This window comes from Phytophthora parasitica, assembly GCF_000247585.1.
Source record: "Phytophthora parasitica INRA-310 unplaced genomic scaffold supercont2.4, whole genome shotgun sequence".
NCBI classification, from domain to species: Eukaryota; Oomycota; class Peronosporomycetes; order Peronosporales; family Peronosporaceae; genus Phytophthora; species Phytophthora nicotianae.
In genome coordinates, this window is record NW_008648990.1 from 2,393,310 (window position 1) to 2,408,976 (window position 15,667).

At 47.2% G+C, this 15,667-nt stretch overlaps 4 protein-coding genes across 7 annotated transcripts; 1 reads left to right on the forward strand and 3 right to left on the reverse strand.

The window, feature by feature from the left end:
* The first annotated feature begins 786 nt into the window (after positions 1 to 786).
* Positions 787 to 5,995, forward strand: PPTG_03651 (hypothetical protein). Of its 3 annotated transcripts, XM_008896340.1 has the most exons (4): positions 845 to 2,133; positions 2,202 to 3,404; positions 3,461 to 3,690; positions 3,747 to 5,992. In XM_008896340.1, the coding sequence occupies exons 1-2, from the start codon at positions 873 to 875 to the stop codon at positions 2,567 to 2,569; spliced, it is 1,629 nt and encodes a 542-aa protein (XP_008894588.1). In that variant the 5' UTR covers positions 845 to 872; the 3' UTR covers positions 2,570 to 3,404; positions 3,461 to 3,690; positions 3,747 to 5,992. The 3 variants fall into 3 exon arrangements, with proteins under 3 accessions (XP_008894586.1, XP_008894588.1, XP_008894587.1); XM_008896339.1 differs by having other exon boundaries at positions 2,202 to 3,690; XM_008896338.1 differs by having other exon boundaries at positions 787 to 2,133; positions 2,202 to 5,995.
* Positions 2,677 to 8,898, reverse strand: PPTG_03652 (hypothetical protein; the record flags this gene model as incomplete). The annotated part of the gene is made up of 1 exon (XM_008896341.1): positions 2,677 to 8,898. One exon carries the CDS (start codon positions 8,896 to 8,898, stop codon positions 2,677 to 2,679), a length of 6,222 nt encoding a protein of 2,073 aa, XP_008894589.1.
* Positions 8,899 to 9,318: 420 nt separating this feature from the next.
* Positions 9,319 to 9,978, reverse strand: PPTG_03653 (hypothetical protein; the record flags this gene model as incomplete). Its single annotated transcript, XM_008896342.1, has 1 exon — positions 9,319 to 9,978. The coding sequence occupies one exon, from the start codon at positions 9,976 to 9,978 to the stop codon at positions 9,469 to 9,471; it is 510 nt and encodes a 169-aa protein (XP_008894590.1). The 3' UTR covers positions 9,319 to 9,468.
* A 4,857-nt stretch (positions 9,979 to 14,835) lies between these two features.
* Positions 14,836 to 15,607, reverse strand: PPTG_03654. Of its 2 annotated transcripts, none has more exons than XM_008896344.1 (2): positions 15,451 to 15,607; positions 14,836 to 15,325 (listed from the first exon to the last, which is right to left on the reverse strand). In XM_008896344.1, exons 1-2 carry the CDS (start codon positions 15,600 to 15,602, stop codon positions 14,944 to 14,946), a joined length of 534 nt encoding a protein of 177 aa, XP_008894592.1. In that variant the 5' UTR covers positions 15,603 to 15,607; the 3' UTR covers positions 14,836 to 14,943. The 2 variants fall into 2 exon arrangements, with proteins under 2 accessions (XP_008894592.1, XP_008894591.1); XM_008896343.1 differs by having other exon boundaries at positions 14,844 to 15,328; positions 15,451 to 15,602.
* Between the last annotated feature and the right edge of the window lie 60 nt (positions 15,608 to 15,667).

Below are 15,667 nucleotides of genomic sequence, written 5' to 3' on the forward strand. Positions count from 1 at the left end.
GAGCTTCTAAACCTCGTTACCATCTCGTTCTAGTGCAATAAGCACCCGAATGCCTCCCGCTACTGCAATTGTTGTCGTATATGCGACCGACAGATTAGCCAACACACCCGCTGCACTCGTCGCCCTAGCAACATTCTAATCACGAACTACATGTAGAGCCACCAATATGGATAGCGTTTGTCGCAGCAATGGCAGATAGAATTTCTAGTTCATCGACTGCCTTTGTCCTTGTGATCGAGACATCGGCTCTGAATGCTAGTAGAACGTTTTAGTTTCGTTTTTTTTTATGGCTTCACGAGAAGCTATGAAGGCACTACTAGTTTCGAAGTCGTACGAGTCGGTTCAGTCATAGTAGTATCTTGTCCACAGAGCGTGAGGCAGGCCAAACTACAATATACTAGGGCATTCTCAATGTTTTTTTCCACTTCCAAGTATTGTGGTACTATTAATACCGCACACCACCTCGAAAACTGGAGCGTCACTTGTCCTCCTGAAGTACTGTCCACGCAAATTCTCTTGTGGCGCTTCAGAAATTCTTCCCGGTGTTCCGCCCTGCTACTTTTCCAGACGTACGGAATCTCCACCCACATACAATTGTTTATAAATCCGGAAACTTGTTCACGTTTCTGAGTCCCAGCTATGTATCCACAGCAGTTTCCCCGCGCTCCCAATTCAAATCAATCATATCCCATAAATTACAGAAGTTAAATAGGTATCTCCTCCACCATCACTAGGGTTTATTAAACTATATCCTTTTTCTTTTATCAGTTATCCGATTAAACAATATTTGATAGGTATTATACAGCTCCATCGTCTGCCCACCTATTCTTTGCCAGTTCGATATTTCCCGACCAAGCACCAGAAGCTTCAAGATGTCTCCCGTGGAGTGGCTATCGTCGCCGCAATCGGGCTCTCCTGTGGCAGACACGCCGTCCGCAACCTCCCAGTCCGCCTCGACCTCTCCGCCTGCGTCTCCTGCTTCGATCCCGCCGCCTCCGAGCTCTCCACTCGCCGTAGAAGCGACGCCACAGAGCCCGGAAGTCTCCAAACTACCGTCACCAGGCGGTCCTGACTCCATGGACTACAAAACCGTGACCTTCACAGTGTCACCGCCTCCTTTAAACCGACGCGGCAGTCGGGAGACCAACCGCCCGCTCTTTAGCGAGCGTCAACGCTTCACACCCACAGCAGACAAGCTCGTACTGGTCATGGTGGGTCTACCCGCCCGCGGCAAGTCGTTTATTGCTAAGAAATTGTGGAAATTCTTCTGCTGGAAAGGCTTAAAGTGCGAAGTCTTCAATGTAGGGCAACTACGACGCGCTAAAAGCTCCGGAGCCAAGCAGGATCACTCTTTCTTCGACCCAAACAACGCAAAAGCCAAGGAAGAGCGGGAGCTGCTCGCTCTGGAGTCCTTAAAACAAGTGCAACGCTGGTTCTTAGGCGAAAACGGAGAAAAGGGGGGCGACGTGGCTGTTTTTGACGCCACAAACACCACCAAGATGAGGAGGAAAATGCTGCGAGATACTTTCAGTGCTTTCGCTGAAGAACACAAGACCAGTGTGCACGTGGTGTTTGTAGAGAGTATTTGCACCAGCGAAGCTGTGATCAACGCCAATATCAAGCAGAAGGTGGAGAGCAGTCCGGACTATCGCAATATGCCAGAGGAGGAAGCGTTTGCGGACTTAAAACAACGACTGAAGAACTATGAAGCGGCCTATGAGGCTCTGGAAGACGCAGAAGACTGCAGTTACATCAAGCTGTTCGATATGCAGTCCAAAGTGCACGCCAAGGGCATCTACGGCCATGTAGCCAAGTCCATCTTGCCCTATATGATGAGTTTCCACATCGAACACCGTCCCATCTGGCTGGTGCGTGCTGGCCACTGCACCGAAGTGCGCCGGGACTTTAAGGCTATTATCAAGGATCCGTGTGTGGCCCCACGCTCGGCGCACTTGAGTACACTTGGAGTGGACTTTGCCTACCGTCTGGGCGAGTTTGTGAAGCAGCGAACGATGGTCTGGATGGAGAATGAAGGTATAGTAGCAGAGGATAATCCTACCGAGTGTCTGGTCATGACATCTACGCTGCCTCGTGCTGTCCAGACCGCAGACTTCCTTCCCTTCGGCAAGCGGAGTACGTATACATCACTTTAGATTTTTATATGTTTTAGATTCTAATTTTTGTATGCTACTAAATTTTAGTGCAAATGGCGACGCTAAATCCGCTGGACAAGGGCGAGTGCTACGGACTAACGATGGATCAGATGAAGGAACAGATGCCGGAAGCTTTTGCATCCTACGAGAAGGATCCGTGGCGTACGCGCTTCCCTGGTGGCGAGTCGTATCAAGATCTGATGATGCGTCTGGAGCCCGTTCTCATCGATATCGAGCAACATACGGGCCCTGTGCTCGTGGTGTCCCATATCTCCACATTGCAAGTGCTCTACTCGTACTTCCTGGGCGCGCCCATTGAAAGCTGCCCGGACTTGGAGATCCCCTTCCACTCGGTGCTCGAGCTCGTGCCCAACCAGGATGGCTGGACCAAAACTGTATTTAACATGCGCGCGTGAGGGTGACAGCACCCGATCTCACCTTTTATCTTCAAGTATGAACCTTTACAGGACCCCAAGAACTCAACACGACATGATTCCTTCTGTCTTGTCTTACTTAAGCTATGCTACTTGGAGGTATTGTAGGTATCTCGGAAGATATGGTACGTGTGTTCCAGTTCCCGAACGCGCACTAGCGGTCGCTCACCATCACGAGGATTATCGACTTCATCCAAGTGTCCAATGCCTTCCAGAGCCACTTCAAAATCCCGACCGTGTTGGACGTTAAAGCGGAAGCGGCTTTTGTATCGTCGCCCACTTTCTCGTGGATGGAACTCAACTCGGAGCTCCAATGGTGCGTGGACAAGTGGATGCGTGGTGGTTGCGTTTTCCAACAGATCTTTGATCGAGTCGGTTGTTGAGAGATATCCCCCTGCGGACTTGAGCGTCGTGGTAGGACCTTGGAGTTCGCCTGAAAGCTGTGCAAACGTGAAGACGGCAGGATCGTCCGTTAGGTGTGCGTGATGCTGACTCATTTTTTGTTGCTGTGCTCGTGAGACTGGCTTAGGTCTCGGTACATGTTGAATGGAGAATTGTGCTGGGACGACTGTAGGGTTTGCAAGGCGTAAGATGACACATCGAGAGGCTGAGAGATGCACTCGACCGAAGAAAAATACCGACGGAGACACCACGATGGCAGGACGTAAGACTACCGCAGCAAGACGGATGATTTGCACCGATTTCGTTGCGAATTTTACACGCAATTCACCGTTGAATTGAGTGTGTAGAGGTTGCTGCTGAGGGAGACTTGACTTGGATTTTAACGTTGACGTATCGGTCAGTAGTGAGGCGGACGGTAAGAATCGTAGATCGATACGCACGGACATCTGTGGAGGCAGCATGAACATGTAGGACTCGCCTTGAGCTGTGGATCGTCGGTGAGCAGCGGGGAGATCAGCCATGGACAACGGATGTCGTGGGGCTAGTGAGTCAGCGTGTGCGACGGCAAATGGACCATCACATTCCAGTCGGAACGTCACTCTAGACCCCAATCGGTTGACTAAGAAGAGCTCACGCCGATGGAAGAGATGCTGAGCTGCTGATGTGGACACGAGTGTGGACCATGTCGTGAATTTGATGTGGTACGGAGCTAAGGACTTTTGAAGGGAGACTGTCGCTGAGCTGTTCTTCCTTGCAGTATTCCTTTCAGACGCAGGAGACGGTGGTTGTACCTGCTCTCTGGGCTTGTCAATGAAGAGTTCCGGTTCGATAACGTCGGCTGACAGAAGCACACGGAGGCATTTGGGACTGAACGAAGAGGCTGGCGTACTTTCCATCACTAGACCAGGCTTCCGAACCATCGCGTTGGCCATACGCACAGCGGTAAACGCTTTACCAGCCGCGTGTGTTGGACTGTTATTTTGTCTCGTGGGGCTTGAATCTTCTTGTCTTGGATCAATTTCCATTGAAACGGGACCGGTAGAAAGAGAACTGGAGCTATCGAAATGGCTTTCTTCAACACTGGTATCATACCAGTGTGCATCGGCTAAAAGCAGAGCTCTCGGAGCTCCCTCATTGTCTTTCGGAGGACTAAAGGTAATCCGGAATGGCGTAGTACTAAACGCTGGCACCATAGCTGACTGAGGTTCGATCATGAACGGAAGAGCAGCGCTACTGTCGTCGTCGCAAGGTGTGATCCGCAGTTGCAGTCTCGATCCAAAGTCAACACGCAAAGTTACAGTCACAAGTTGATCTTCACGTCCATTCTCGACCAATTTCCACTTGAGACGAGCTCGTTGAGGTCCACGGTTCACCACTCGTAAAGTCCTTGTGATCATTGATGAACGTACACAAACGTCACCAAAATTCAACGCCGGTTGTCGAAGAATGACTTGAGATCGTCCCTCCGGTACAGGTTTGCCAAAGTATAAGCCCACACAGTTGCGATCTAGTGTAAGGGGAGTTCCTACAACCCCCACATTAGCATGTAAGAACACAGGAGGAGCCCCTATTGCTCGACTAACAATGTCGTCCACATAAGTACCAGGCATGTTGTTAAAGCAAGTGACTCGCACGACCACTTGCTCCCATGGAGGAATATGAACACGAGCTGGGGAGAGTTGGAACGCTACACCACGACCTCCACTCAATACCTGCCGGTCTTCAATGTCTTCTGCTCGTTGGCGCAGATATGCACGTCCTTTGTCGGACTGGTATCGATTCCCATCGTCTTTGGCGTCAGAAAGACGAGATTTTGAAAGTTCCTGGACACCTCGATAAGAATTCGTCCTAGGAGAATTTTGAGTCTTGGACAGAGCCAATTTGCTTCTCCATTTACTGTTACTCGGAGACGACAAAGACTCTGTACTATCTTGTCGCGTTAAAGTCCCGATGCCTGTTGCGGCTGGGAACTTCTTGGCTTCCAGATCTACGAGAGCCTCGATGCCGCTGAAGTTTCGGATCAGAAGACTCAATACTTTCCTCTCACCAAGAGTTACACTATCTCCGAACGAAAGTTTAGGAACACTGCTTAACGGATTCGTTTCTGGTTCCAAGTCACAGTCCGAGAGAGGAATGCCACGTTCCATCGCGATTTCCTTCGGAGATTTCGGTATAATGGAAGTGGAATGAGATTGAACAAGGTCGTAGGAGAGTACCAACCCTTTGTGGTTGCTGGTAACTTCGAAGCCTAACGGAGCAGGTAAGCCACGTATACTACACGCCAGAATGACTGTGAATCGACCGACTTGTCTTGGTGTATAATTCAGCGTCGCTACAAGGCGTTCTTTCGAGTGAATTGTACCTTGTTTTGGTGAAAAAGTAATAGAGTACGCTCGAGATGCACCTTCAGGCTCTACAAATTTGAATGCCGTCTCGAGGTTGGAGACATTCACAAGTTCAATGGTTCTATGGATCTCCACGCCTATGTAAGTTGTTCCCAGTGGCAACCGGGTCGTAGAAAGAAACACGTTGGGACACTGAATCTCCGCACGCGCAGACACGGCAGCGCTTGCACCTTTCGTATCGGATCCAGAGAATTTTTGTTCTTGAGCTGCTTGACAAGTAAAGAAGCCACGGAAACGCTGGGGAAGAGACCCAGCCATACACGTAGCCTTCACAGTGAACGATTCACCGGGTGCTAGCTGTCCATTTTCAGGAGCGAACGCTACAGTGGCTCGTGGTGGTATATCCCTCGAAGTAAAGATACTACTGCGCTCCGTCTCGTTACCAGAACTCGAGGATATCGCGGAATGTCGCGACATAACAGACTCTTTCGAGCTTGATCGTCGAAGTTTAGAACCTAGAGAAGACTGTGCTTGAATCAATCCTGACTCAGATGATGACCCTTCTAAGTGTAGAAACCTCCAATGTGTAGTTACACTAGGAGACGGATTCTTAATTGTGATAAAAGACTCAGCACTTGCTCCAACGAGCACCAGTCCGAAGTCAATTTCTGGTGTAACAATCTCAATCTCTGCTCCAGCAACATCTCCTTCAAGAAGCAACCAGCGCTCAAAACGAGGTGTTTTAAGGTCGTTGATGTCATGTGGAGTAACGATTCGACAAGGCACACTAAGAGAGAATGATCCCGTGCAAAAAGGCGTGAAGGTAAGATCGATACGCTGTTGTCCCAAAGGCATTAGTTCACCTGTAAGCGGAGTGAGTGCCAACTCGAAACTTGACGTTTTTCCTTTAGTTGGCGGTATCATTGTCGACTCTGCTGGACCTCCACTTGCAGCCAAGTGTCGTTGCCGTAACCTCGCAAGATCCCAACAGAACGTGATGGGTGCATCATTCTGGTTCTTTAGAACCACAGAAGTTGAGTATCTTTGCTTCTGTTGTAACAATTGCACCGGTTTACAGTCAGAGCTGTCCTCTTTTAAAGAAATCCACGAATCGTTGAGAGCTGGAGTGATCGTGAAGCTACCAAGCCTCCCACGTCCATGCAATTGAAACAAAAACCCTGGCATTTCATCTTGTAGTTTTCTTGCTGCGTTGGCTGCATCTCGAGGACTTTGTGAAGGATCGTCTTGTGTCTGAAACGCAGCTTTGAGATGTGCCATCTGACCAGGTCCAGGCATGCTACACGCCGGGATATCGTTGATCATAAGAGTCGCTTGACACGCATATGTGCGAGCTTCAACAGGTGAAAAATCGACAGTAAACTCCTTCGACGATGACAGCGCAAATACACCACTTGTTGGGGTGATACGATACGGCGGAGTCCAGTCACACCCACCATATAGAGTTCCCTCCATTAAAGGCTCTATCTTCCAGGAGTATTTAACGTCGATGGGAGTGTCGTTTGCAATGACGATAGTCTGTTGAGAACGAGCGTTCACGAGTACTTCATCGGTAAAGAATAATCGATCCATTTGCCCCATTTCAGCAATAGATGTATCGATCGGCACATCATTTACATGTGTAGCTGCTACATCCACCTGACAACCCCGACCTACGATCTGAAATACACGTACGAGACAATTATCACAAACCATGACGAAGCGTTCGCGTTGTTCTCCGACACTAGAAGGAGTGTATTCGAGATCAAACGTCACACTTTCGCCCTTATCCAGTTCAATATCGTTAGGCGAGATTCGGAAAGGACCCACGTCCATTGTAGCTCCAAGTTCGTACTCACCACCGAGCATTTCAATTGCAGAACGGGTCGGATTTAATCCACTAACAACCTGAAGATGTTCCAGTCTAGACCACGTTGATTCGTTCATCAGCCAGAATCGCCCTTTACCTCCTAGATTTTTACACACGAGCGACGTGACGGAACGTCCACCGACGAGAGTGTTCTGAGCACGAACCACCAGAGACAACGTCAATTCAGGAGGTGTACGACGTGCCATTATTGGAACAATCATCTGCGCTGAACCTGCAGATCCTGGCGTTCCGGACGACCCCGGAGCGACGGACTGTTCTGTTTCATACTGTACCGTAAAGCTGTCCTTGTAGTCACCACGCGAGTCTGGAGCGAAGCGAATACGCAGCTCTACGTGCATACCAGGTGCAACCATACCGCTTTCTTCGGGGAATAATACACTAGCCATCGAGAAGAATATCGTACCAGGTGGGAGGATACGTGCACACCGAGATAAAAGACCGGTGTTGCGTACATACACGACTTGTTCGTATATCCCACCGATGTCGTAGTCAGTAAATATGATCGGGGGCTTTGGTACGATATCGAAGCACGGTTTTACGGTAGAATCGCTCTCAGTGAGGCCATCTCCTGTGCTAGTCTTGCTGAGGTCGGGTACAGCATACCGCGGATTTCGCACAAAGTCGAGTTTGGTCTGCATACGCTCGAGAATCGCCATGTTTTTCCGCTTTTCGACCGCGTTCATTTTCAGTTCTTGCTCTATTGGTGATGACAACGGATCCTGATCTTGTTTATTATTTTCATGCTCTGTGTCATTCTGCAGCGAAGATTTCCCAGCAATAGCGCGTTGCTCGGTATGAATAGTTTTGACTTCTGCAATGTGGTATTTATGTTGTTCCAGCGTCGCTTCGGTGCGTATACAAGACGACTTTGTCGTGTCAAGGTACCCAATATGCTCTCCACTTTCACTAGCTGCAGTTCGGCGTGTAGGTGATAACATCATTCTCTTCACATTTCCACTACCCTCCATACGTTTTTGCTCATATTCAGCCACCAGCGTCTTCGCGTGTAGTAAAGAGTCTGCAAAATCACCGAAGTCCGCTCCTTTTTCTTTAGAAACCCGCAATTCGTGGTCATCTAGTCTTAAATACGTCGGACCCACCGGAATCTGCGCCTTTATGACCAATCCACTTCGACTTAACTCCTCGGCGACCCGAGTATCGGCGTCTGCTGCTTCTTGCTGTCTTGTTTCCATGAATTTAAGTAAGGCTCTTGCTTTTTCGTGCCTTTTCTCCAGTTCTTGAGCAATAGCGTCCTTCCGAGCCTGAGAAATAGCGATATACGGACTCTTCTCTGCCTCTTGCTCTTCAAAATTTTTCGTAGTAACGTCCTCTTCTTGCTGGAGCTCGCCTGGCTCCGCTGCTCGCTCCGATGGGTCCTCTGTTGCTTCATTTTCAATAGAAACTTCGGTAGCTTCCTTTGAAGACTCGGGAGCCGCGTAGAACGTGCGGAAAGCGCGTCGAATCACGTGCGCGACGGCTCCAACCGCCACGACGTCCAATTCGTCCTGATCCTGCTGCCTCTTTTGCCTTGCGGCCTCCTCCTCGGCTTCTTTTTGCGCTTTCAACGCTGCAGCAGCTTCTGCTGCTTCACGCTCGAGAGATTCGGCTGCTAAAGCGGCCTCAGCAGCTGCAACAGCCGCAGCGTCCGACGCCTTCTTAATAGCGGCTCCTGCCATTGACAGCAACTGCGTCGCTTCAAGATCCGCTCCATAATGTATTTATATATGTGTTGATAATTTCTTGCAGAAATAGAGTATTAACATAGATTTGCCTGTGTATTTTTTTTTTTTTTTTTTGCTTCAGTTCCTTTGCTTTCAAAGGCGTATGATGCGATCTTTGTACTGTTGTTTCTGAGAGGGTTGAGCAGGCTTCGCAGCGAGCTCTCTTGTCTCTATTACAATTAAAAAAAATAATAAACCAAGTCATGAGGGCTGGCTTGCGCTTGGATGGCGTATCGATGCTACTGCCCCGAACACAACGGTATCAAGCACTATTACCGTGTGCAACAGCAGAACTGTAGTTAAAAATTGGGTAATTTCAAAACGCCCTCGGGCGGTGCACGACTTTGGATTTAGGGTATCAAATATAACACGGAGTGGGTGTGAAAGTTGACAATGTTGAATCCAGGTATACAGTAAAAGATTCGTTCTCAATCACTGTAATATCTTGCTGAGCTTGATGGGGAAGTTGTGGTTGACAGTCAATACCAGGTCCGTTTAGTAATGCTCGGGCACCTCACGATTCTTCTAGCTCCGAGTAGATTTGAGCAATTTCTGCCTGTTCTTGGCGGACAACCCGACAAATAGACTGGACAGTTTGTCCATTAGCGATTCAATCTTCTGTCCATCACCGACAAATTTTTTCGTCAACTGAGTCAACTTGCCCAGTGGTAGTCCCCTCTCCTCTTCATATTCTGCATTCTCGTCATTCTTCTCGTTAGATCGCAAGAACCTCTTATCATGGCTGATGTCGAGCGCACGGACGGCGACCGCAGCGTCAGCTGCAGTCACCGCAGGCACCTTTGCCTGGTCGTCGACAGAGGTGAGCGCGATAGCACTGCTGGTAGACAGAACAGTAGCCGTGGCGACGAGCAGGAAGTAAGCGAAGCGCATGTTTTTAGTCCTAGCAGAGAGTAGTAGGTCGGGTGGCAGAATCAACTTGAGAGTTGCTCGAATATGCGACTTGAATGCTGAGGTGTGAAAGTCGGAATGAAGCTGACGTTTAGCCAAGAAATACTTCTTTTCGAGATCAACCATCCCGAACGCCAATGTTATGCTGATTACTGTTCTACTGCGGTCTTCATTAACTGTGCTAATCACAAACATATTATAATAGTTAGTACACATCAGTGGAGTGAGCATTCTTGCACATAAAAAAACGTTTTTGTGAACTGACAGCGTGGCTAGAAATACTGCATAAAGTACGGATGAGGGCTGGCACTGCAACAGCTCATAGCACAACGATATCATGCGCATGATGGACATTGCTTCTTGGAATGGCGCAGACTTTAGCTCTATACATGACATGCAGAATGACCGGTCTTTTGCTCAATGTTTATATAAACATAAATCCTATGAAAAACTCTTTCTCCCATAGGCTTTTTGCGTATATAAGCGTTGACGAAAAATAATAGCCGTACTAATGTAAATAAAATAATGACAATAGGCACTTAATACAGTAAAGTATTCGAAGACGTGGATCTGACGAATGAGGAAACATCAATAAGAAATGAGCTTTTTGTACATGTATACATATATTACAAAAACGTCGTTTTGGTTAACTTCATTTCAGGAACGAGGTTGCTTTGTGTGGTTCAATTTTTCTAATGTATTAAGCTAACATTAGATTAATGTAACCTGTGAAACCTCTGGAAGGCTACAGAGCTAATTGAGTATGACGGGAGACTCAATTATACATCGTTTGGAAAAAAAGCCCCCACTCGTAATTCCACCAGAGTTAATTAATGGAGTATCCAAACAAATCCGTCATAATTTTTATTAGCTTATCTGGAGTTTGTACCGCTATTCCTTCCACTAACCCTAGACATTACAGTTCTCTACTTCTAATTACAAGTGTACGACACCATTTTACATATCGTCTTGTCATTCTCTGATGATGCTCTCACTCGTGACTTGTATTTAGTCGTAAACACATGTAGTACTATTTTTGTTTAGGAGAAATGGTCACTGACTTCATTTGAAACCAGTCTCGTAAGTCCTTGCAAAGTTCATGCAGAAGTTAGCAAAATGAGTGTTATGGCTAAGACCTAGCAGCTTTTCAATGTTGTAGGGCTGTTCGTGCAGTGCACGAAATATACGAGAACATTTTTGTGCAGCACAAAATCTTTTAGTCCAGGTTTTCGTTGCATTTTATTACATCATGAAAATAGACTTGGTAAAGTAAGGCCGTGCGCGAGCGCCCGGATGAGCTCTGAAATTTTCATAATTTTCTTGTTATCTGTGTGACATATCCGCAATTCCGATAGCCGTAACAACTATTTGCAGTAACTTGGTACATCCTCTTTGTAGTGATACCGTCAAGAAACCATGTTTTTTTTTATTATCTGGAGAAATCACTGTACCAAAGTCGACGGTAAAAAATGACTTTGAAGAGACCGTTAACTAAAGAGAGTGTCCGTTTAGTTAGTTACGTCCGAACAATTCAAGCGACGACATCTGTTTCTTCCCGCAACCCAACTTCTCTCAAAACAGACTCCCAGACCAGCACATTTCTCGAAGAGGTACACCCATCGCGTCCGCAAGAAGAAAGAGTGTGATTATCTATGATAGCGTCGTCAAGTTTCTGCCGTAAAGAAGCGAAGTTTGCGTGCCGAGCGCGTTCTGCGTATTTATCTATCATTTCGCGTCACAACTGCAGATAAACATACCATACGGTAAATCGTAGTTTATCGCCAGGAATTATCGATTGGTGGTTTTGCATATACATAACAAACCGCCCAAGTTAGGAAAATTAATTAAAGTTGAGTAATAATAGGCAATAACCGTAGCTCCCTTTTAGGACACCTCGTACCGCGCCAGTCTTGTCCGTGGCCAGCAGACAGTGTCTGGTGAACAAGTTCTCTGAGTGCTCTAACAGACACAGTAACACCGAATATACACAGCACTTCAGTTCACTACTCGTGCGGTCGTTTGATGTTGACAAGGTTCTAGTGATCTTGCAGGTCGTCCAGGGCTGCGTCGCGGGCTAAACTACCGCAGCGGGCTAAACTACCGCGAGGGCTCCGATACCTCAAAAGACTGTCCAGCACCTGGAGGGTAGGCTGCAGATACTCCTCTTCGACCCTACGGGGCTGCTGATACCCGTTTCCCTCCACACACTAGAACCCGTCCGATCACTAGGTACTGCTTCTCCTCTTCTTCGTTGCTCTTCTCTCTCGTCAGGATGCAAGTGAGTAGACAACGCAATACGTTCCCTTCTCGATCTCTTCTCTCTTTTGGAGGTTAACTTCGTAAGTGTCTTCTCTCTGCTTCGCAGCAAATCTAAGACTGATCTCCTACTTCAAATGCATCTGGGTTGCGGCCTTTCGGCCTCTGCGATCTTCACCGGATACGACGTTCTGCGGTGAATGCGAGCCGCTCAATCCAGTCCGACGTCGCCTCTCCTTTGGTCTCGGTTGTCCGCTATGCTGCCACGTAGAGTCTGCTCTCCTTGAATGTACCCAGGTTGGTACAATATCCACTTGATCTTCGTCACCGTCACCGTCCTCGCCATCTTCCTGCCGTTACCGTTCCAGTTCTCCTCGCTATCCTCGTTGGTTCTATACTTACCTTCGTCGTTCTGCTGTCCTTCGTATCAACTGTTCATGCCGTCCCGATCTTCGTCAGTTCCTCGTCAACCTTCTGTCATAAGACCGCCGATAGTATTCCATACTATTACTGTTGAATATTCCATGATCAACAACAGCACAGGGTCGAGATATTTAACTAAGAGCACCCTTCGCACTTCTTATTGGTCATGCAACGCTTATTTTGCAGTATTCGTCAACTAATAGTGTCAAATTACCAAAGAAAGAAAGGGCGGTGAGGTAGTGTTGTTCAAATCCAAATAGTTGTCCAAATTGTTACTAACTACTGGCTTTCGTCCAAATCAGACCGCTCGTGTACCGCCTGCTGAGTCAGCAGTCCATTTATGGAAACCGCCGCAGCACTCTTCTGTGGAATGACACGGGCTTTAAACAAGCACTTGGTTGTATTCAAGTACGCATACATACTTGTTGTCCCTCCGGACAGTTTGGCGTTTAGCAAAGCCTGTTTGCCCTGCGCGAAGGTGAAGTCCTTTACATGTAGTCTCGCGTCCTGTCAAGCGGGGAACCGCATCCCAGCATACAGAGATACGAAACGACCACCACCGTCGTTGCGCAGAGTTCGCGGCGGGCATCATGCTGCATGTACAGTACTACGATGAAGAAGGGATTACTAGTAAGTATGCTTTAGCCGGAAGAGTGGCACAGGGCCATAGTGTCAAGCATATTTGCAACAGTACCACGATCTGGGGAAGTCTGTACGGATTTGACAATAGATCCTCGAGGGGCATACTAACTGTTCTGTGTACTATGATAGGAGACACTGAAAGGCAAGCACATGAGCGTTACACTTTCACGGAAAATATTACTACTGGCTCCTTATAGGTAATTTTTGATCGAATTGAAATTGGCTCCAACACGAACACAAAGTAGATGCGGCGGCAAACATTTTTTTCTTAGTAATTCAATATTCAATAGGGCTATTTCTGCCTAAGTATGAGGACCTTATTGCTTCCTCGTCGTACAGTACTACATCCCGTTGTCACCCTCGGACCTTTGATAAACTTTCGGATATAATGCTCCATTTGCCAATTATCCTCGGGTTTATATATTGAAACCTGTAAATCCGATATGGTCCACCCCTGCGAAAACAGGTGCATTACTACTGTATATGACATTATCACCGATGCCATTAGTCTCCTTATTGCATCTTCGCTATGTTTGCGAGCTACTACAATTGTATCACGCGTGGGTTGATGTTGCAGTATTTTCTGTCATATCATATTGCAGTGTAGTCATGAGCGTGTGCCTATCCCAGCCTCGCGTAGCCCTAGTTTTGATGTTGAGTTATTGTTCAACTTAGGATTAACAGAAGAGGTTTGTCGTTGAATTAGAGGCCCTATTTACTTCAAATATACGCCAAAGTTAGTCCATAGCACAATAGTACTGTAGTACCGGTAAGCGTAAAAAGAATACTTTTCAAGGATTGACTGAGTGATCCATACCGGAAAGAAGTGGGTTTTGTGACAAGACCAGAAGTAGAGTTTGTCTGTTTTGCTCGATAGTACATATTTTAAACATTAAGCATGCCTGGTGCATGGCATTTAAGGTGGTGGTGGTCTCGTTTTATAATTCGCTCTGTAGGACACCCGATTGTCATTTCAATGCCTGTTCGCGGGTGCTGCTAACTTAATCTTTTTCAGGAGCGGAGGTGCTGTGTAAACTCGATCGAAGTAACTGGAAGGAAGTTGCTCTATCGTATCCAATTGGGCGAATATCCAGTAAAATTATAATTCGCTAGTTACCTACTCCGCAAGAAACGAGGGAGACAATATAATTAACTTCACTTCATTTAAAGGATCGTTGAGATCGTAACCTACGTAGCCAGTTTCTGTAAAAATTAATTATCTACGAGCTAACCACTAGCTAAACATTGACTCTACAACTGAGTATCGTCCGAGTCACAACCTAAACCGTCATGACCAGATTCAGCATTAACTCGAAGAGTAAGGCAGGTAAATAATTGTCGAGTTAATCTTTACAATTTGCTAAAATAACGAGAAAAAAACCTCGTTTTGACACATTACACGAAAAACACAATAGTATTATCATTGACGTAAATTTTGTTTAAGAAATTAAAAACAAAACTTTAATTATAATATTTAATTGTCTTTTTAAACAAAGTGCTACAAACGTTTTAAACAAAAAAAACGGTTCTCCTACAATGAAGTGAATAGCCATGCTTGAGAAAACGCTTGATGTGGAATGTTGTTGCCGGTGCCACTTTTCACTTTAATTCGTTTGGCGGGTCCAGGTCGTACAAAGGTGATGAAAGAAATGAAATGCAATAGCCATACGTATCACTATACTAATCAGCCTATTTGCAAACGCATGGGCGACATATTCGAACTAGTTCCCAGTGCTACATATTGCTCAAAAGGAATGTTGATTTTACCCCTTAGGTTCGCTGACTGCGGAGCTTCTGCTTTCTAGCAAACTGCGACGGGTGTCCCTCCATGATGTTCATTCTCGCTCTAGTCGGCGCTAAGCGTCGCTCCAAGAACTGCTTGGCACTGGTCGACAGCTCCCTCGTCTGCGTGTTCTCTAGCGACTCGAGCGTCTGCACCTGAATGTTGCCAAACTGTCTCGTGTGGGTCTTTTTCTCCATCAATTTAGCCAGTTTGGCCTCCTCCACTGCACGTCGCTTCTTGGCACGCAACTCCTCCGCTTTATCCTCCTCCTCTTCCTCCTCATTACGAGCAGCAACAGCCGACAGCACGTCGTCCGACAATTCCGGCACCTCCTCCTCTGGTTTAGGCTCCTGCTTGGTCTTTCTCTTTCTACTGACATAGAAATATTTCCATCAATTAGGTAACCTCTCTCCACATTTCCATTGCTCGATATGGGTCCCTTCAGCCTCAAAAGACCCAATTGACATATTGGCCAATCGCCATGTTGGACCCACCTCTTGGCGGCGGTAGCCTGTGCGCGAGCCTCTTCCTCCTGTCGCTGCTGAGTCAGCGCCTGCTCCGTGGCGCTCTGCTTGGTCACGACCTCGGGCGCTTCATCGCTGTCGCTGTCATAGACGGCGGGCGTCTTGTCCTTCTTGGCAGCCATCTTCTATTGTGAATGTGAGCATGAACTGCTCCAGTCAACCTTTTCATCCAATCAAAAGACGTTAT